The sequence below is a fragment of the Haliaeetus albicilla genome, chromosome 13 (assembly GCF_947461875.1).
Source record: "Haliaeetus albicilla chromosome 13, bHalAlb1.1, whole genome shotgun sequence".
In the NCBI taxonomy this organism is placed as follows: domain Eukaryota; kingdom Metazoa; phylum Chordata; class Aves; order Accipitriformes; family Accipitridae; genus Haliaeetus; species Haliaeetus albicilla.
In genome coordinates, this window is record NC_091495.1 from 12,704,417 (window position 1) to 12,726,868 (window position 22,452).

The 22,452-nt window shown below is 42.9% G+C and overlaps 1 protein-coding gene across 1 annotated transcript; it reads right to left on the reverse strand.

Annotated features, from left to right (window-relative positions):
* Positions 1 to 270: 270 nt before the first annotated feature.
* Positions 271 to 22,233, reverse strand: DTL (denticleless E3 ubiquitin protein ligase homolog). The gene is made up of 15 exons (XM_069800185.1): positions 22,057 to 22,233; positions 21,654 to 21,779; positions 20,654 to 20,752; positions 20,266 to 20,327; positions 20,054 to 20,174; positions 19,506 to 19,571; positions 18,192 to 18,307; positions 17,445 to 17,518; positions 16,403 to 16,506; positions 15,330 to 15,434; positions 13,124 to 13,236; positions 9,372 to 9,461; positions 8,060 to 8,198; positions 3,290 to 4,152; positions 271 to 1,768 (listed from the first exon to the last, which is right to left on the reverse strand). The coding sequence occupies exons 1-15, from the start codon at positions 22,100 to 22,102 to the stop codon at positions 1,700 to 1,702; spliced, it is 2,193 nt and encodes a 730-aa protein (XP_069656286.1). The 5' UTR covers positions 22,103 to 22,233; the 3' UTR covers positions 271 to 1,699.
* Positions 22,234 to 22,452: the final 219 nt, after the last annotated feature.

Consider the following 22,452-nt stretch of genomic DNA (forward strand, 5'->3'; position numbering starts at 1 on the left):
AATCACTTTTTAAAAAATCCTTTTTTTAAAAATAAGAATAGAAAAATGCCTGCAGCATTACCTTTCCCACTTTCCTAACGGCATCTCCTCAAAGCTCATGGGATGATGGCCTGTAATTCAATAAACAGGAGAAAGTTGTTCTGGCCCCTATACGTACCTGAGTTCTCCTGCTAAAAGATGCAACTTGATGATGACTACTTTTTTTTTTTAAAAGCACACTACACATTTACTTTTACTTTGTAGCTGTAAAAGACCTTTCACAGAAGCCAGTTCCTCTCAAATCATTTATTTCCTTGCAAAATACAATCTACAACATAAAATATAAGTCAGCACATTTTCCTCTAATCCCTTTCAGCTATCATACTATTCAATGCTACTGTAAAGTAGGTGTGAAAATTTCAGATGGAAAACATGAGTTCGTTGGATCACATCCCCTTCAAATACTTCAATTCTTTTGCAGTAGAAAAACTTAAGAGGGATTCAGAGGTTTGTTTTCTTTTGTTTTTAAAGTTCACAGGAACTATTATACCAGAAAATAGAGTAAATGCTCCAACCTAACATAAGGGATCTTCTACTAGCTCCCCCTGCGGAAAGCATGACTGATGAGTTAGTATCATTAGCCAGCAGGACAGTGATCTCATTTCAGTGACTTTGTTCTATCAGCATCAGTGACAACTTACAATGGCAAAGTATTTAATATTAATATGTAAACTCTGTCAAGTGCTTTCTAAAATGTCAAGTGCCCCTCCCCCAATTTAAAAGCTATTATTGTATAGATACTGTATTATAAAAGTGTTATGAAGTTATGTTATAAGCAGTGTTATTAATGCCTTTGCTACAGGCTGAATCTGTAAGAGGTGACTGAGCAACCAGCTGTTATGGGATGCCTATTTGGGATAGATCAAACTAATTTTTCTAAGGCACCTTGCCAGTCTTTTATTTCAGAGAAGTGACAAGCTGTTGGCCTCAACAGCTGTAGTCCTGATGGTTCAAGAGCCAGCTAAGTCAGTAAATACAGAAGTTTTCAGACCGGGAGAAGAAAAGGGATGGCAAGAAGAGTTACAGGCGTCATGTACTTGATTATACTTTGTCTCCTCTCAGACTATAATCACCATCAGATGGACACAGGGTGTTTAAAAGTCTTTTATATTTACTTAACACATTCATAACTTCCCTGCTGGAAGCGGATAGTCACTGCAGTACTAGAGGAATAACTGTAGAAATGCCATTCAGCACAAAGGGACTCAGATCTACCTTCAGTAAGCTTCCCTACATACATTCCAACACTTGATTTTCAGGAGGGTGTAATGATTTGCACATTATTCTTAAGGAGAGGAAGTTTCAACAGCGGATTAGTAACATAAACTGACAAACTATATGTGCCTGTCAACAATGCACAGCAGAGCTGTTGCCGTCTTTGGGACTATAACAGTTGCCATGTAAAAAATACTCTGTTTTTCTTTATTAAAAAAATCCACCATCTGAAGTCAGTAAGAGACCATGAGTAAGTATTGTGTAGATTTTCCACACTTAGCTAACTTCAACTGTTAATGGCTTTAAAAACAGATGAATAAAACCCCAAGTTTATGGATGGCTGACAACAAACTGTGTAATCTCGACGCATGATTATCGGCGTTGCTAAATCTGGTCTTGATACCACAGTGTCAACATCCATCAGGTGCAACTGCCGCATGCTGCTTCAGTCATTCTGTGGCTTTCTGTGGAAGTACGTGCAGATCTTCCTCATGGAAACTGAAGTGGTTGCAGCCTAGGCAGAAAAAAACCCAAAACCAACAAGAAATGTTTCTAGGTTAACAGTTCATACGCTGCAGGAGTCTTAAAGTCTCCCCTCCATCATTGCTCCAGTTTGTTTAGCTTCCCAACTAAGATAGTAAATGAAAGGTTCTTTACTATAATCCGTTTGTCTCACAGATAAGAGGCTTATTACCTACAGGAAACACTGGCTAAAACCTAGGGTTGTTTTACTGCCATAAGAAAAACACTCTGGCTGCAGTTTCAGCTTCCCTACAGCAGATAAGAGAGCTGCAGATTTCCAAGATATAGCAGATCAACGAATGCTGCTGGTATTCCAGGCATGTCCTCAGGCTTTGTGTACAACACAGGAGCATCCTGAAATCTGAACTAGAGCATACTGGTCAGGAAAGGTAATTGTTCTATAGTAGTCTCTCTCCAGGGCAAATCTTTCTGTCTTGTGTTTAAACATGTACAGCATAAAGCACAAGTAGTTGTAGGTTTCCTTTAACCAAGATTTCTTGGTACAACCACAATATGAAGAGTTCAGCTGCTATGCATAACTTAAGGAGTGGTGGCTTGCCCACTTCATATCTGATAGAAGTGCTGGAAGAGGTGAAATAGGGTGAGAAATGAGATACCAAAATAAGCCTTAATGATGGCAACAACTTCTAGCATCAATTGATGCTAGAACATTCAATTGAAAGTACAAATAAAATTTGATGACTGAAAATTTACCTAGCATTTACTAAAATAAGACTCAGTTAAAGACACTGTAGGACTTGGAGTCCAGTTTCAGAGACGAGTCAAGTTTGGTTTGTTTTAAAAAATGTAATTGTCATTTCTCAGTTTGCATGTTAAACCCTCATGCCCTTATGCCAACTTTTTTAGCTGCTTTACAAGCTTAACTTTCAGATCCTAGGATGAGCTCTATGTCAGGCTTCTTGTACATCAAAAGTAGGATTATGTAGGTCAAATCCTGCCCTCTCACTCTTTTACAATTCCCTTGCTTTCAGTTGAAGGAACTGAAGACATTATTTAGCCCCACAGTTTTAACATGGGTAACAAATTCTTTTGCTACCTGGGCTAGAATAGAATTTAGCTCTTACTTCCAATGCTAAAGTGGCTTTCCAGTAACATAAACAGGCAGATGTGACGGTGAACACATAAACAGTAGATCTGCCAGGAAAGGTGCTGTCATTATTGTGCTTCTCAGAGTAGAGCTATATTTCAGATGACAGCTACACCCTTCAAACATCCAGCTGGGGACTGCAAGGATCTCTCAGCTCTTGTGTGCCCTAAGTCCCTTTAAACCGAGGGACACCACCATCCTAAAAATTCTGTTCCTGCACAGAGGGGATTAGTAGATAACAGCATTAACGTATCTGGCTTATTAGGCCAGAAATAATCCCTTTTGTCCATAGTCAAAGGGATCAGATAATTCTTTGAATGCCTGAGCAGGAGAGAAGAAACAAGGGGAGAGTGGCAGCTAGGGATAACTTATTTCATGACCACTGTTGCTGACCATCCTACTTACAGTCTTTGGTGAAGTGGCTGCTGCCACAGCCTCTTGTCGTTTGGCACTGGGACTGCAAGATGACGGGGGGCTGTTTGATGCACTCTGGCTGCCAGTTCTGCCAGTCCGTAGCTTCTCTCCCAGAGCAGACAACCAATTTTTTCTTTCAGGTGAACTATTCTCTTTATCTACTACCTCAGTGTCTTTCCTGCATGGAGATCTGAAAAGATGGGGGGGAGTTTGAATGCCCAATGGATTAATACGGTTTCCAGGAAAGGAAGGCTCTTTTGGGCTGCGGCTGGAGCCTTCGCGGTCATTATCCAACTCAGCCAGGCTGAGAGAGCCTTCATCACAAGCTTTTTGGTCTGCAGCCAAGTGACATAAATTCAGCTTGGATTTCTTAGCTGCATGGTCCAGTTCAGTCACACAGCTACAGGCCTGCAGACACTTCTGCCCTGCATTGTCCTCCTTGCTGCAGTCAAGCCTTCTCTTGGCACGCTTTTCAAACTGTGAGTGTGGGGCTTTAGGAGGGCAAGCGGCTTCCAGGAGACCTTGGGTGACTTCTGCCAGGGCTTTTCTAGGAGAAGCAGCCTTTTTCCCCACTTCTGGAGGAGAAGAGCATGGTGTCCTTGTAACCCAATGTTTAATAGACATTCTGGAGGAAGGGATCAGTTTGGGAGAAGCGCATGGGCTGGCTCCACTCTGCTTGGCTGGGGTGCAGGCTGCAGCCGTCTGGGTTTTGAGAGTGCCCGTCGGAGTGTTTGTCGACAGAGGAAGGTCTCCAGAATAAATGGGAGCACAGGCAGCCGGCCTTGGTGAGGAAATGCACGGGCTGCCCACTGTGAAGGCCTTGGCAGGAGTACTCTGTGGGCTGGCTGGCGGTCCTGATAGGGGAGAAATAAGTAGTCTGATGAGGAACACAGAACAGCAGATTAAAGACAGCCCTTTTATAAACACCCCTTCCAACTAGCAGATGAGTTCAGCGCCAACCCTTCTTCCCAGATATACCCTTTTGAATTAAGAGGTTGCATAAATCCCTCTAACTTCGGTTAAACTGGTACAAGTCCTATGTAAAATCCTATATCATATTGATAAGTATAATACAGCATGTTTGTGTAGTGTCTGACATCTATCCTTTCTGTAATGAGCACTCTTATGTAAGCTACAGCCAAAGCACTGACAGACAGACAAAACAGATCTTGAATCTTCCAAGTTTATCTTGCCTTGCTGGAAGCCTTGCAGTGGCTCAGTCCAGACAGCTTTGTACAGAGACGCTGCCTGAAAGCAAGGCTGGTCCCCACCTGCACTACCATCTTTAACAGCTGCATAACTGAGTTGAGGGACAAAGGTACTGTAAGCAGGTCCCACAGCTAATTGCAATACCAAGGAAGCCTTACGCTACAATGCCCTACCATATGAATAATGCTCCTAGTCAGGCATTAATAGTTGCATACTTTAAAGATGAAAAAAAAAAAAAAGGAGTGAGAACAGGAAAGGACATACTTTCTCTTGTCTTTTTGTTGGAGGATTTTCTGCAATGCTATAGTAGTATGAAGACGGTAGTTATTTACCACACCCAGAGAAATGTGAGAAATTCTTCACCTCCTGAACAAGGACTTAAAATTCCAAAGAATATAAAATCTGTCACTGTAGTAAGTTATTTTTTTAAAACAAATGATTCCCAAACAGTATTTCACAGTGGCTTTTGAGCTCACTAGCCAAGATGTAAATCCCCCTGCTTTTAAAAAAGTGGTTCTGAATACCAGCTTCTTAAAACAGTAGTCATAGGTAGGGGCATAAGGACCTCGTTAGTAACAGTGGGAATCATATATAGCAAAGATCTTGGTCTGCAGCAATATTAGAGGGGTTTTAAATTTTTTTTTAAAATTTTTTTTATTTCTGGCACCCTCCAACAGAGAACACATTAGCGCGTTTGTTGGATGCCTGCTTTCTCATTCATTTAACTTGTGGTGATGCAATTAAATAGAATAGCACCTTTGTTACTCTATGCATTTCCACTGCTGAGCACAAGAGCTCTAAACATTTTCTGTATACCAGGTGTTTAATCTGAGCTCCTAATTCTCAGCATTAGCACTGTACTATAAAGCATTTCATTAGAACAATGAGAAGTCTAATGCGAATAACCTGCCATTTTCTTTAGGACGCTGGGCTGTCTCACAAATAACATGTCAAGTGAGCACCTACACGACTCTTTGATTATATACCATAAGCCTCTTTCGATCCTTCCTTTTACTGTATTATCTAGTATCCAAAATATAAGTACTGGTGCATCAGAGCAAAATTAAATAGGATCCCATATTAACAGATCTCACTACAAATCACTCTAACACACAGAGTTAAATGCTCCTTTCCTGATAAAATATGCTACTTCATACCAACTTGCTTCAATCTGAACTAACAGAAAGTAACTGCCGAGATGGATTGGTTCTCCTAATCTTTACTTTAATGAGCACTTACAAGACAATAATCTCTCAGCTGAGGAATTAGTTGCACTTAAAAATCTAAGCTCCTAGAGGTAGAAGAGAAGTAGCAAAAGCTCAGCAACTCTCGATACCTAATGACCATCTACAAATTCATACAGCAGAAATATTGCATGACTAGCTGGGTATAAGCACTCCCAATCTCAAGTCAGCCTGAAAGTTATACTGTGGAGACACTGGACAAGGGGAAAAAAGCTATCCTGAGAGTTGGATGGGTGTCACGGCAAGAAGCAAACCCAAACTTGAGAAACATCCCCAAACCCAAACTTGAGAAACATCCCCAAACTTGAGATAAAGAATACAAAGATCAGGCTTTTTTGTAAGACTGCATTCATTATTCAGGCTTCTACTAAGCCAGTTCCAAGCTGTTTCCATTTATGCTGCCATTGCATGTAGTACAATACTGTAAATACCTGCAGTCAACCTGCATAACACCAAAGCAGGTTATTTCAGATGTTTCCTACCTTCTCTGCTACAAGTCTTCCAGACTGATATTATCAATCTCCACATTTGAAAGTGACAAATTGTCCATGCACAGGCGTGCTCCAGAAATTTGGTTACACAAAACCACAGAGAAAGTAGTACAACTTAGGGAAAGCACTAAAATAATTTCCAAAGAAAAGGAAACTGTGCTTGCTACACTTGATGATATAGGTCAACAGTCAATACACAACCTCAATCTCACCATTTGTTCCACATAAATGGGTGGGGAACTACCTAGATCTCATCCCAGCAGGTCTGAAATAGTACTCAGCTTGCCAGCTCTCAATCAGTCTCTGCAGAAAACTCCTACGTTCTAACAGCACGTGCTTTGTGTTCAAGAGCCAAGGTCAGCAGGAAGCCTGCTGTTGTGTTTGCAGTGTCTGTGTACTTCCTCTTCCCTCCTGTGTTACTTTAATGCAGCAAGAGCAAGGAGAAATAAGTTATTTTTCTAGTATAATTGCCAAAGCTGACTTGTAAAGTTTCAGTGTACAAGCTACTTCAGGTTTCAGGCTTCTAGACTAGACCTATGCTTACTTCTCTTTTGCTGAAACTAGTACAGAAAGTTATTTTTGAGCCCTCTCTGAAGGTTTGTGCACACACAAACCATTTGCCAGCTACAGAACAGACCTGGCACTCGCCCTGCTATTGTCCTGCAAACTTCCTGCAAGACTGTTACTCACTGGCAAAAGGTTAGAGGTAATGTTATCCCATTAGTGGGATTTGGAGACCTTCAGCCTTTATTTGTGTTAGCCAAGGTGAAATTCATTTGGAGGGTGGCTAGAAAAGATAGGTGAAACACAGGAAGTCACACCAGCAGCTGCTGGGAAGCTATTGTAGTCTTAGTTTCAGAGCTACTCTACAGAGAAGCTCATCTTACTTCACTTTCAGCGGAGGGTTGTTCTCCTTTCACCTACTCTACTGTAACAAAATGCAAGTTTCAGACAATTCAAAGTAGTGCTGTGACCCAAGGCTCCTTTCTTCTGGTCTAGGGTACTGTCCAGTGAGTAGCTTCTCTATAGAGCCCAAATCTGCTTGCTAGCTGTGAGAGCATGCTGCATAGCTTGTCTGATTGCCTAGGCTTTGCAGGAAGGTATTGCATTTGTTAACTAGCCTTAACATGTGAGTAGATGATGCTACTGATTAATTCTGGAACATTATGATCGCATCATGATTGTCTACATGCATTTTTTAAGTACTTTCACTGTGTGGCATTTGTCTGTATAGACAGTCAGTACCACCGTATGAAGCTGAAGAAAGAGATGTAATATTGATAGCAGCAGCAGCAAAGAAATCTGTGCAGAATTCAACTACTGGGCAGGAGGACACAGTTCAGAGTTCCAAGGCTGTATGTGTGCTGTCAGCCCTTTACTGGGTAAACTAGTAAATTGGAAAAAGCATATGATCTTACTGCTCTCAGTTATTATTCGATATAAAAAAAAGCGTGAGTTGTTGCTACAGTGCATGCACACATGACATCTCCTTTGACTGTTCAATTATTGAACCCTGCTGATACTGAAGACCTGGCTGCCCAGATGTATTGTGTATGCCCAAGCTGTATTAATGAATATTTGCTTTGCAGTCTGGTCATACAGACTTCGGCATACTTGTAAGCTATTTCAGCCAGCTTGTCTTGTTGGTGGCCGAGGTATTTACAAGTAGAAATGTTTGTCTAGCTATATGAATTATTCCCTAACATGAAAAAAATAGAAGAATAATAAGACAAGCCAAAGGTTTTTGTTGGTACAGAAAGCAGCCAAAATTCAGAAGCCATATTGCAGAGCAAGATATCTCGGCTGAGCAGCCTTACCTGCTCCACGTTGTTCTTCTGGTTTCTTGTGAGTGACCCAGCCCACCAACTTGATTTTTCTTAATGCTGATTTGTCCTCCTCAGGACAACGTTGTAAGCGCCAAATCCTCACAGTGTTGTCATCAGAGCACGTGGCAATCTACAGTATAAATTAGTTTATAGGAGTAACCAGGAGACAAGAATCAGCAGCAAGGAAATGCTGTGGCCAAAGTTCATAGTAATCTGGATGGGAAAATGTCTCTCCTCTGACCTCTGTGACACCAATATTGTCCCTACAGAAAGTAACTTTGCCTCTCAAATTACTCCAAGCAGCTTCCTGTCCTGTCTTAGCACCACATTCTCCACTTTTCTTCATGCTTCAGCATTTGTACAATGGCTGATTATTTCTTACCTGTGTCAGTAAGGATTTTAAAGGCTATATTGGTCTGCATTTCCAACAAATCATGACCAGGATACTGGGCTACGTCTAGATCACAGATTTCATCTAAAATGCTAATTCTTATATTTTTGTGCATCGTACAGAACTAGATCAATTCCTCCTGTTTGCCTGCAAGACTCCCACCCTCCTACACTGCAACGGTTTTCTGAAGACCCAGGGCTGTAGTGCAAGCTAGGGAAAGTGGCTGACTTGCTTAATACTGTGGGGTGAAAGAAACTGGCTGTTATTAGGACTGTCTAGGATTTTTCAGGGTTATTTCTCATTTTGAGCCAGGCCAATCATTTGAACCAACCTCCTACTGCAGTTCTCTTCCTTTTAGTGATTCCTGGTGCATAATTACTGACCCAATTTCACTGTAGGTTTTTGGGTGTACACAAAAATATGTCATAAAAACAGCTCAGATTTTGAAAAAAGGTCACAATGAAGAGTCCAAGTGGTTTTCAAAGGGCATTCCAAACTTCTTGCCACTCTGTACAAGACTAGCAGATGTTATCAGTGGTCAGACAGGTAAGGAAGCTGTAAGTATGGAACGACAAAACAAGCTTTTACCTTATGAAAGCCCTGATTAAATGGTTTCACAGTTTTCTCTCTTACAGTTAGTGCCACAAGCTCTCATCAGGAGAGACCTTTGTTCATTTGCAATTTCCTAGGTCTTATCAAATAGTCTAAATTATTTGAAAATAATGACAAAGTTCTGATACATTGTACTCATGTGACAAGCTTGGTTTACTGCCCCCTCAAATGAACATTTTTAGAAATTATTGACTAAAAATTTCCTCCCAAATAAAGAAATACTGCTGCAATTTTGAAAAGCAGATGTTGCCACATCACATCTATTGTTTCATGGGAAAGGCAATTTTCCAGAAAACAAACCTTAGTGAAGTCTGAAGGACACCAAGCAATGGAGGTTACTTCTTGAGAGTGACCAAGGAGTATCCATGGAGGAAGGCTGGGCTCAGAAACCTTAAAAATTCCATAGAAAAACAAGTATACAATCAGAAGCCTCACAGCCTAATATACATCACTAAGAAAAGACCCCACAGCCCACCTGTGAAGCATGTGAATACTTTCCATCTTTCCTATATGAGACAGATAAATCAAATGCTCTCAGCCTGTCATCATCAGGCAACAACTGATGGAGCCCTAAGAATCAGTTCATGTTTCATTTCTAGAGGTGAAGCAGCTGGTCAGCACTCAGAGGTACCTATTTGCCTGGAAACACTTGTTCAATTCCTGCTATGCACAGGATTTCTGCCTCCAGAGTTGTCAGCCCAAAACATGACACAAGCATTTTACTATATTAAGTACCTCTACCTGTTCTAGGTAAGCTGCTTAAAAGTTTGGGAAGCTCATACTTTGAATTAGGATAGGCAAATATATTCTGCTGCCATTTTACAAATGTCCCAATCACAGGTCAATGGTTTATTAAAAAAATAAAAGCACCACCAGCAAAATCCTATAGATGAACCTTCACTGGATCAGAACTAGCGTTTGTGTGAGTGCCAAGTGCCTGTACCTCCTCCAACCAACCAGCTGGACCACAGACTCTCTTAACAGTTCATAAAAAAGCTCCCTAAAACACTCATGCTCATTAACCTGATCTCCACTTCTCTTACACCCTTCATAAAATTTTTCTCCTGTTCTACAGTATTACTATTAATCTTCAATTGCAGCTCAGGTAAGTGACAGATACAGCTGAAGCTAGCTTGAAGTGGCCCAAGGAAGAAAACACACACGCATACACACACAGATTATATCCAAGTTTTGCATGCTTTCTGAAGCTATGAGTCACCATTATTGATGTGACATTATAAGGGGGATTTATCAAGCGGATTTGCATAAATGACTAAGTGAATGAACAGATCCTTTACTGTGTGGGAAAAGGAATAGACATTACACATAGATTTCAAAGGAAGATGCAAGACATTGGGGAAGGCTTTTGATTTACACACAAGTTTTTCTCTTGTGGATCACCTCCTACAACAGCCTGCAAAACCGCAATTCAATATCCACCTTCAGATCTTAAAGTTGTTCTGATACAAACAGGTTCATCTTAACAGGCCGCTTTTTTTTTCCTGGCATAGCAGAGGCAATCACTTGACTAAATATCCACTAAATGCCTTGGTCAGAGTATTCCTTTCTCTGCCAAAACATGCAATACCATGGAAACTAAATCCCTATTTAGGGAATAAACAACAGGAGATCTTGGTGCAGAGAACACCTTTGTTTACATTTAATAGCAGTCTTGCTATATACACATAACAGACACAATAGCAGTCCAGTAGCCACTGATTGCTGAAAGGAAAGCAGAGGAAGAGAATTACTCTTGCTGGGACACACTGGTTTTACACTATACTAGTGTAAATTAAACGAACCACACCCAACTTATATTATCGTGAACTAAAGGAGGATGCATAGTTACAGCTGTGTCCACTGTGTTTGGCAGAAGACAGTCAGCCAGTCTGCGCATGTTAAGTCAGGATTAGCCACACGTTCATGCTACTTTTTGCCTGATTTGACAGGATATTGGTGGGGAAGTTAGAGCTATTGTGGAAAGGTTAAAAAGAGAATCCTAGGAAATGAGACTTTATTAGTTACTCCACTCACTGAAACAGCTGTTATATCAATCTTCAAGGCTCAGCATAAAATGGTGTATACAGTTTTATGCACCGTATGATACAGAAGCACTTAAATTCCAGTGCTGGGACAGACCAAAGGGTAGCTTAATATGGTCACCTCAGAGTGGTCCATACCAAAGGATTCAAAGGACAATGGAAGTATATGTCTATAAAGGATATTTTTTACTACCAGGAAGGTATCTCAGCTAGGTACCATCTTTGTGGAGAGAAACCTCTCTGCTCTCTGGCTTTTATAATCTTAGGGTTGTTCAAGAGTCAGTTAATTAATCAACGGACTAGTAATTAAAAAAAAAAACCAACACCCAACACAATAAAGAAAGTGTGCATTGCCTGGAAGTGATTTATATATGGAAACAGACTGAAATAGCGTCCTTGTCAGCAATAACTTCTAGCCACAGTGTTCCCTGGGAATTGCTGACCAAAACACAAGTTAGCAATGCTGTAAAAGTTTCTCAAAGAAATAATCTGGGTGGACAAGGTCTTGCTCTGTCCTCAACAAGGTCTTCCTCTGCCTTTTATTCCTCTCTAGATATGGAAAGCTAGCGCTCTTCATTAAGTTCTTTCCAACACTACCTGTTAATTGCTCATGCAATATCTAACCATGTTTTTTTCACAGCAAAGTAAGTCCTCATCCCAGGAAAAGATACATATGTTTCAAAGTCAGTAAAATCTGCCAATATTTAAAACAAATTAAGAAGACTCTGGATATGACAGATCTTGGAAGAGACAGTTTCGCTGGAAGTCCCACTTTCTAACAAGACTATGGGATTAAAATAAAAGTAGTCATCTGATGATTTATTTAATAATTAGGCAATACGATCTGTCACTCCTATGTGATAGCAACAGAAGCCTTCTTTACACAAATGCATTTTAAATATGCTTAAACTTTGAGATGTAATGACATCCTTGAATGCTCTTGACCCAGTCCCAGCCTGTGTTCCAAGAAGGTATCAAAACACATGAATGCAGGATGTGCAACTCAAGTTTGCACAGGCATTTTTGCTGAATTTGCACAGAACATGAGGAAGGTTAAAATTACACCACTTGGCATGGGAGTAGCCATGCTACCGCACTCCTGCTACTACTGAGTAAGCAACCTAGCTGCTTACAAGTGTTCTCCAAATCAAAGAGACTACATGCTCAAACCACAACCTCAGCAGGCTGACCCTCTGCTCTGAAAGGTTTGTATTTTACTTTCAAACACATCATGAAAGGGATAAACAAGTCAACATTCCCTAAAAATTAACCCAAACCTGAAACAGGCAGTCACTTGTGGTTTCTGTCTATTCTACTTCACTAAGAAATCTACTCTGTTCCCATATGGTTGTCAAGTATGGAGAACAGAACTTGAAGCACACCTTATTCTGAGGTCCCTGCTATTAACTTGGTGACATCTGCATTTCCTACACGTCAGTGCAAGATGCCAAGTGACGAACCCTCTCGGCTTTCAGACGGTGCTTTGGAATTTCACTGAAGGCTCTGGCTGAGCCCTTGCTGTAATACAAAGGCTTTAACTACTGTAAATTAAGCATGAGTGAAAGCTGTGTCTGAAGCAAGAGCTGGAAAAAGGAGAGGTAGGGGGCAAAAAGTTCCCTTTAAAACAATTATATTGTTAGGTTTCTGCTAATGTGCTCCATTGCTAAATATGAACCAAGAACTGTCTGTCTACTTGTCATAGCTGGCTGAATCAACAGGATTGAAAGAGGATTTTAATGCCCATTAAAACCAGATTAAGATCAGCAACTTGCAATAAGCAGCAGTGATGAGAGACATATTGATGGCAGGAGGTTAGCTCTGTTTAAACAGTTACATCTAGCCTTGACAGCAACAAACACACTCTGGGCATAACATGCCAGGAGCTAACCCCACGCTGCTTTGAGTAAGAGTGGGAGGCAGGGAGTGTCCTACATGAACATGAAAAGCAAATGAAACAAAAGAGCAGAGCAGCTCCAGGTTGCACACTCGGGTCTCTCTCAGTAGCCTCACCTTCCATATGTATGCGTTGCAGTCACTCGAGCCACTGACCAGGAACTGGTCGTCTGGGCTGGTGCTGGACTTGATGTAAAAGGTTGAATTCTGATGCCCGCTGAAAATGGCCACTGTGAAGAGAAAAGAAAAAAAAAGAAAATAAAAGCCCTACTCAATGCACAGCTGTCAGTTGCGCAAGGAGGGCTGATCTTACAGGCTTTTCCTGCCTAGCCACATACCCTCTGTAGAAAGTGGTTACACTGCTCCCTTGCTCTGGGGCTCCGGCTCTGGCAGCAGGAAGTTTTTGTTATTCAACTGGAGCCCTTCAGGCTTCCCAAACAAAGCAACAGCTCTCTCCACAGCATTAGGAAGCTGTGGCAGTTTCACTAAAGCTTTAGCCTGGCCCATATCACAAGCAGGCAGAGACATCACCTGGGCTGCCTCACTACTCTGGTTAAGGTTCCTTGTCTCTTCTTCCCTCAGTCACCATCACCAGCCCTGCTACATTAACAAGGGCAGTCGCACAGAAAACACAGCAAGGGCCTCCTTCCACCCAGGCAGTGACAAAGGCACTTGCTGCTCCTTCCTCCTGCTGCCAGCATCTTTATTTCATAAACAAAACTTGCATCGTGTCAGCCACGCTTGCCGCCTGCCTGTATTTAAAGCCTCAGGAGTGTTTGCTGAAGCCTTGAAACCATCACCCTGAATGGCTGCTGTTCCCCCTATTGCAAGGACCTGAAGAGCCGGCAGCCGGCACAAGAGCTGAGTGTGGATCTAGAGCACTCGGCTGCACCGTTTTCTGTCCTCTCCTCAGAGCAGAAAGGGTAAGTTTCCCGATGTAGCACCAGACAGGGCTGGCACCCCCACTACCAGCCCTGTTTTAATAGTGGTTTTGGCAAAGGAGGCAACCCACAGACCAGAGGACACATGGCGGTCTTTGGCGGTCTTTGAAAAGTTGCGAGAACCCCAAAATATCCCTTAATTTTTACTCATAGCTCTCTCAGCGCAGTGGCTACCAGACAGCAAATCCCTTCCTAAGCCAGACCTACCAGCAAGTCCTGCTACAGCGGGGATTTCCTCACGCCCCACTGCAAACTACAGCTGCCTCTATACTAGGTAAGCGCAGCCGCAGTTGGGATAAAAGCCGTCGAGAGGGAGAACGGCATGAACCCACGGGCAGGCGCTGCCCTCTGCGGGAACAGTGGCACACCTAGAAGCCAAACATGTTTCATCCAGCGGGATGAATCGAGATTGCTCGCTGGATTTTATCGGCTGCACACAGAAGGCAAGAGCTCCGTGAGGAGGCAGAGGGCGGGATGCCCTGTGCTTTGGAGAGCCCAGTTCTGCGGGCAGATAGGCCAGTGAGCGTATTTCCACAGCTCAGCGGTGGCACCGGGGCTTAACCTCAACAACTGACCTGTTAATATTTACTACTTGCACCATGTCTCAACTCTGGAAGTGTTCCCACCCACCAGACTGCCTTCCTGGAGAGCAGACAGAAGGACACATTGTTAATTTAATTTCAATTAACTGAAAAACTAAGAAAAGGCAATGGAAACTAAATCACATGTCTGGCTGGAAAGCATCTAGCAAGTTTTGCCGCTTTCTGAGAAGCAGCTGCTGGCCTACGACAAAGCAGCTGAGTGCACCAAAGGCTGTGGGCCATCTTGGCAATGTAAAGGTCACAGATGCAGAGCTGAAGGAATCTAAAAAGCTGAAGCATCTCCACAATATGCTGGGGATGCTTTCTCCCAGAAACTCCAGTAGAAGCTAAATTTAAAAGACACCTTAAAATATCTGAATACAACATAGCAGGTGATCACTTTACATGCATTCATATCTAAGAATTTGAAAAATCAGTGACTGCCAGTAAGCAGAAGATTCAAACTTGCTTCAGGTGGGTAGCAGCTGGACACTAGCCATTCCTCACCAGATAACTAGAGTCAACATGCAAACTACCATAACTGTCTGTCTGGGTGAACCAGTATCTGCACTTATGAAAGTTTTTGTGCTATTAGTTTTATGTGGATGGCTTAACACAAAACGTGAACAGCCCTTGTAACAGGTGCCTTCTCTCCTGGATAGCTTTAAACATAAGAGCATAGAATAGGTTTCCTAAGTGTTCAGGCTGGTCTCTGTCTCTCTAAGTCATAGGGAGAAACTCGCCTTTCTATACCCTGTAACATCTATTTTTTGCAGCTATTTTCACAGGTATCATGCTTACCTGGAGTGGTCCTTAAACTTGACATATTGAACATGTAGATACTGTCATCAGTGCAGTTAGCAAATAGATTAGCACCAGTGGAATCCAAAACCAGGCTAGAATATCCTATAGAAAAAGAGAGAAGTTCTTCATATGAAATCACTCCACAAAAAACATTTTAGAAAACAGGCATCTCAAAAAATGCCTAGAGAGGGAAATTTGGAAAGGTTCTCCATCACATACAAGATTGTCATTGGAAAGTTTATTTGTTTGGCAGAGCACTTGTTGGAGAAGGACAGTTTCTAGAATAACATCTACATTTTCTCATGAGGAGGCAGGGTGATATTTAGAAGAATCTCACCTTCAGAGAAGGCAAGTGATTTATTTGATAGTTTCAAATGGGTAACAGGAACAACCAATTGTAGAAGCAGAGACTAAAAATAAATAGAAACCCTCATGCTTTGGTAAAATAAGCCATCCTCTGATTTGCTAGTGATTTAGGTTCCAGAAAAATCTTTCCCTGCAAGGAAATTATTTCACAACCAGCTCCTCAAGGATTTCCCTCATGTTCTTGGGACTGACACTGACCATTACCACATCAAGATAGTTGATTAGACAAGTCATCAGGAATTACTGTGTTGCATCAGAGCACTGTAAGGCGTTAAGATACAAAGAAGCACAGAGCAACACAAATAAGAGAGCTATTGTTTTTGATAACAAACAACTTCGAGTATTGCTCGACTCTGAAAGGTTGTAATGTAAAAACCCAGTCCGGTCTGTTGTCTCTGCAAGATACAATGCAATACTCATGCATCAAAACAACTAGCTAAATTCTGTCTCAAGAGCTCTATTATTCCCTCATCTTCATTTCTGCAAATACACTGCTGAGGCTTATGCAAGTTTTTACCATTGGTGCAATGATACAAAAGCAGGGCAGTTTCACTCTTCAACTTGAAAATTTGGTATTGGCAATCAAAATACCCTGCCAAGCTTGTCAGTCTGATCAATAATTGGCTAAAAAGGTAAGAGATGACACTGACAGTACTTCTTAAATTCACTTTGCACTTTAACAAATACATCCTCCAATAACTTACCCAGTTTGCGAGTACTGGTCCCAGGGTAGCAAAAAGACTTGAAAGGCACCGGGTCCTGACGGTAAGTGGCATAGTTTTTGCGCAAGTCCCATACTTTGATCACACTGAAATAGGAAAGCACAAGTGTCTTCAACTTCAAAATTTCTTCTGCAATGCTGATAGGGCCTTCTAAGAGCACAGGAAGACAGGCTGCTCATTACTGAGGAGTGTCCAGTGCTAAGGAGCACAACTGGGCAGAGCAGAGACATGCTGAAAGCAAAACAATCGCTCTGCTGGGTATGGATGAGGAAGCAGCACTGTCTTCTGTAACTAACACATGATACAACAAGAGCCTGCAAGTCAACTTTCTTCAAGTAGTAAAAGGAAATACAAGGACGCCTTTATACTCCTGACTTGTAGTTTTAAAAATTAAGTCTTTTCTTGCTCTCAGGAGCAAGCCTCTCTCACTAGCCATATGCAGGAGTCAATCTATCTTATCTGCCTCAGAAAGGCTCTGACCACATGAAGCCTGCTAAAGAATTGAGTCCTGAGAGGGTAATCTCCACACTAATCAATGAGACAGTTTGCTCGAGCTCCAAGATGCTGCAACAGATCTGGCACCTAAAAGAACGCATCTTTTGTAACTCAAGGCAACATTTTCTCAAGCATGCCTACACATATCCAGGCACCAACCACCCACTTGCATCCTAAAACAGCTCACTGTCTAACAATAGTCTGTTTATGTGTGGTCCCATAGGTCCATAAGAATAGAGAGAGATGACAAGAACTGCTCTCGTTCTGCCCCATAGCTAAGACACTAAAATGAGCATTTACCATATATGCGCAATTTGTCCCAGCGCTCCAATCTCCAGTAAGGAAGAAAAGCGACATTCAGCTTTGCCAACGCAAGCTGGCAGTGTAGCTCTGCTTATTCTACCTAATAGTAACTCATTAGCCTTGTGGGCCACTGAGTGATCTTACAAAAAAAAAATCTCCCAATCTTTTTGTGCTACTAAGAAGAACACACAGAATAGACAGAAAAGCAGGCATCCTCCCTCCTTACCCATCAACAGCTCCTGCAGAGATAAGAGTATGCTCATCCTGAAGCAGCACCACAGTTACACTCTGCTGGAAATCCTTAAAAAGAAAAGAAGAAAAAAATAACTTTATTTTCTTTCAAGGTCAGCAAGATTTTGCTGCTTAGTTCAAGGCCAAGTGAATACCAAGAAAACCTCCTCATAGTCAGGCAGGAGAACCTGGAAATACTAGATGCCATTTAGGACACAACAATCCTTTGAACACTCCCATCAGTGAAATTGCCACTGAGCAATAAGTGTTTGGGCAGCAGTTTGACATTATACCTCTCAGGTCAGAGCTAACAGAGCTGCCTTCATTGCAAGGTTTAATAGATTAAATAAGATCAGGTCTTACTCCAGTAAGGCAGTAATTATTGTGGTCAAATTAGGGAGAAAAAAAAAGAAAGGAAAAAAATTACAACTCTCCCTATATCCCCCTTAAAAAAGGAATGCTGACCACTCTGTTCCTCCCCAGAAAAAAAAAATATGTATTTTCACATGGCTTTTGCACAAAGATGGCTCTGATGGCACGTGGGTTGTTAGACAACTAAACAATGTCTAAAATGAGCCATAGCAAGTGACCATGACACAAAAACCTACCTCTGCAAAGAAAACAGAAGCAGTTACCACATTCAGGACAATTATTTCTCATGATAGTTACTTAGGAAGACTTCTATGACTAACATTGTCCTCAGAAGACAGGCCTACATTTTGTTTGCTCCCCAGATACCTACAACCAAGGGAGCAAGCCCTCTTAGGTTCTGCCTCTTCTTCTTTGGTTTGGAAGGAGTCTGCTTGTCAACCACATTGTGTGCTCCACTGATCTGATTCACCTGCCTATAAAATCCATCTGAAAGAAATCAAAGACATGTCAATTAATAGTTTCTATGCAATTTTGCTATCACTTTAATAAAACAGGCATCAGCTTGGAATAAGTCCTAAAAAGTGGCTGAGACCAACCTATAAAATCATTTAAATGTGTTCTGAAAACAAAAAATGTTAGTTAGATACAAAACTGACGAGAAGAACACACTAGAAAACAGGACCATATATTGCAAAAAATTACAGAGGTCAAAGTAGCGTGGACATTGAAACTAAAACTGATCTAGGCAGGCTGCCTTTGGAAATCATTACCCCTTGGTTTGGTCTTCAGCATGGATTCTGGTCTGGAGCATTCAACCCATCTCATCTTGAGCAGAACTGCACTCACAGGAAGGTCTCCAGTGCTTTTCCACTCTATATTATAATTTTCTATTTAGCCTTTTGTCTGCTACTTCTCGCTTTATGAAACTTACTGCTTTCCTAGAGTAAAGCAACTTTTCTGCTTTTTTTCCTGTACCTTCCACTTCAATCATGTGGAGCCTCCCTTTTCCTGCACTTGCAAGTTTGAAGAGCCAGAGAACCTGAGACAGATGGAACAGTGAGACATGTCCTGGCAGCACAGGCCAGGAAACTGCTGGGACAGAGCAGGGAACTGGGAAGAGGCCTAAGGGCATGACCTGACCAGGGAATGAAAAGCTCCAGGAAACAGAAAGAGAGGAGTAGAATGAGCTCACCCTGCATTTAGTAGGTTAGGTGTTCCCACAATATATTCAGTTGCTCCCAGCGCTCACAAGCTCCTTTGCTCCTGCACTTTCTGTCTTCCTTCCTACTCTGGCAGGAGCCTTCCCAGGTTTGCTTCATCCCTCCAGGTGGCTCTGACCCAAGCACTCTCACCCAGCCCATCTATCTCTGTGCTGTCCCACAAAGGGATGTATTCTGTACCCCTTATCTCCTTACCAATACACAGGGTATTATCAGGCCAGCACCTACATCGTGCTGCAAATCTGAGACTGTTACAAAGTGGAAAAATGTATTATACATAGAAGAAATACCTATTCCATCCTATTACTGTACCAAAGCAGTACACTGTTATCTGACAATCCTTCTCTTCTTACTGAAGTGTTGCCTGTATTGTAAACGAAAGCATTACTCCAACAAGTACATCTGAGTACTACCTTTATATGAGATGCTGAGCTTTTTTGATACATATCTGAAAGTTCAGTTACCTTTCTTGTTGCATCTGGTATCCCAAACCATGATGTTTCCATCTCTGCCTCCAGTACAGAAGACAGCTGAGAGAGAGAAAAAGAGTGCTATTAGCTTCCAAAAGTGTTAATTTAATTAACTGAATGCAGCACAATGCCATCTATGTGCCTCTGGCTCCTCTGCCCCAGCACTTGGGATGCCAGTCCTAGAAATACAAAAGTCGGGCCATTGTTCTGGCATGATTTTTAACTAGTTTCCTTATTCTCCTTATTCTTTTTTTACTACTACTCTAGAGAAACCTGCTTACAAAAAGAGTATTTACACACTTATGTATGGAAGTAGGTATCTTATCTTAAACTTGCCCAAGATCAGGAATGTGCAGATGGTAGCATCAGGTTGCTCTGAAGTTCCAACAAGTTAGTTTTGCTTCACTGGCTGGGTCGCTGCTCAGTTGGACTGTGCTATTTGTAACTGTCAGTTTCCAAAGCCCTTTTTTAGCCCCCAAAGTACCAATGTGCAGGAGGAAAGAAGAAGGAAAAAACCGACAACAGGGAATATCAACATTTACCTTTCTCAAACCTAGAAAAAGCAACAGACTTGAGGCTACACTGGTGACCTTTACATATGCCAAGAAGCTCGCTGGCTCTCACATCCCACACCTTGGCTGTCTGATCTCCTGAAGCAGTGACCTTCGGAGGAAAAAATAAAAAGCTTTAGTCAGCTTCTACACACAGTTGCCAAAGCATTAAAAATAAAGTTAGATGGCAAAAGACTGCTTACAATCTGCTGTTCCCCTGGTACCCAGGCAAGGTCAAATACAGCATTTGAGTGAGCCTGCCATTCTAACAAGAAAACAAAAGCCAAGATTAGTTCAGTGCATCGCAGCATGATATTTTGCAGAAGACTAAAGAACATCAGACACTGAAACCAGAAAACTTGTCAACAGCTTGCCTTAGGCATGAAAAACAATGCAGAACAATTCACCTACTACTGCCATTTAAGAGCACACTCATGCTACTGCTTTGTAAAGAAGACTCAGTGAAGTATATGAAAGGATTTAAGTACTGCCCACATTTATGTTTAAAGGACTCGCAAAAACCTTTCTTTGGTTCTGGTAAATCATGTACTTGTCACATCAAATGAAGATCAGGTTCTATATAACATTTACCCTTAAAGATGAGTTTGCTGGTAGTTTGAGCTTCAGTATCATACAGTCTAACAAATCCTTCTTCATTTGCGACTGCCAGTATACGCTCCAAATTCGGGGCTGAAAAGAAATTGAAACGTATTTGTGTATTATGGAGCTGATTCATAATCATGCCCCTGCTCTTTGTGAAGGGCCACAGACACTTTAAATAGGGTACACAGGAAATAGATAGCTGTGAAATAAACAGTATTTACATAGCAATTTAAATGTTCAAAATGCAGAAATATTGGCCAGCATTTTTTCTAGGTGTTCCATTCAGGAACTACTATACATGGGCAATCAAATGGCTCAAGGAGCAACTTTTGAGATGACGGCCTCTTTCACCAGCTGTAATAGTTCTCTAGTTAAGAGTTTTCTGTATCTATACTACCTATCATCTACAATTTCCAGTACTTTCTATGGATCTGAGTTGGAAAAGCAGGAAGCTGCCTTGGAGAAACGTATAAGCTCACACCAAAACTAGAGTACTATAAATTAAAGAGTTTTGCCCTAAAGATCCAGAAGCTTCCACGCTTGCTTCGCTTATCATGTATTTATCATGGGGAAACGCTACATGTAACAGTCCAGTGACATCCATCCACCTCTTTGAGTTCTGCATACTATTCTCCACCCTGGTATATCTTTCACATACTTTGAACAAAGCCCAATTTTTCACCGATGTAGCCTAGCACTGTCACCAAGAGGACATACCTTGAAACAGACAAAGCTGCAACAGAGACAAAATAAATGCTTTGTAGTGCTTCTTTAAGGGAATGCTTGCCACCGGTATACCTAGGAGCACCATGACCCAATCTAGATCACATCTAGGTGCAAGTACACTATTACCAGCTCACTTTAAAACAAGAAACTCTGAAACCAAATCATGAGACACAGCTCAACAACAACAACAACAACAAAAAAGCTGACAGCGAGCGGTGCCCACACCCTGGCCCCTAAAAGGGCCTTTCGAAGGTGACTTTACCTGAAGAAAAGGTGCAGCCGAAAGGAGGGACCGGCACGCCCGTTTCCCCGTGAGAGAGGTGGTCATCTTCTTGGCTGCACTGGTAGCTATCCAGGAGGTGCTGCAGGGGCAGCGGCGAGGACCGACCTACAACGAGACAGGCGGACCGTAACCGCACCAGACACCACCGACTCGGACGCGAGGAGCCCCGAGGCCCCCACAGCGGCTGTGGAGGCGCCCGAGCCGCCCCCTCCGCCGTCGGGGGGGGTCTCACCCGGCGGCTCCGGGACCACCGCTACGGCAGCGGGCGGCCCGGGCTCAGGCCGCCGCGGTCCCGCCGCCCGGGGAAGAGGCAGGGGCGGTGCGGGACGGGACGGGGCGGTGCGGGGAGCGGCGCGGGGAGCGGCGCGGCCGCGGTACTCACGGGGCGGCGCGGCCGAGGAGCGGCGGAGCAGCGCGCGGCACAGCATGGCCGAGAACAACCTGCGCGCGCGGACCCGGCTCGTGGCGCCGACTCCCGCCACCGACCGACCCGCCAAACGCGCCTCGGCCCCTCATTGGGCAGCAGGAGCCCGCCGCGCCGCGCCCTCTTCCTCTGATTGGGCGGCGCAGAGGGGCAGGGCCTCCGGGCCACACCCACCCTCCGGCCGTTCACCGAGAGGCAGCCGCCGTGAGTGGCCGCGGCCGGTGTGGCGGCTGACGCGCGCACGCGCCCGGGCGTCGCGCCTGCGCACAAGTCGCGCGGCGATGGTGCGGCCGCCCCTGGGCTGAGGTGGCGGGAGGGTGTTTGCGCATGCGTGGCTGGCGCAGGGGCGGCGAG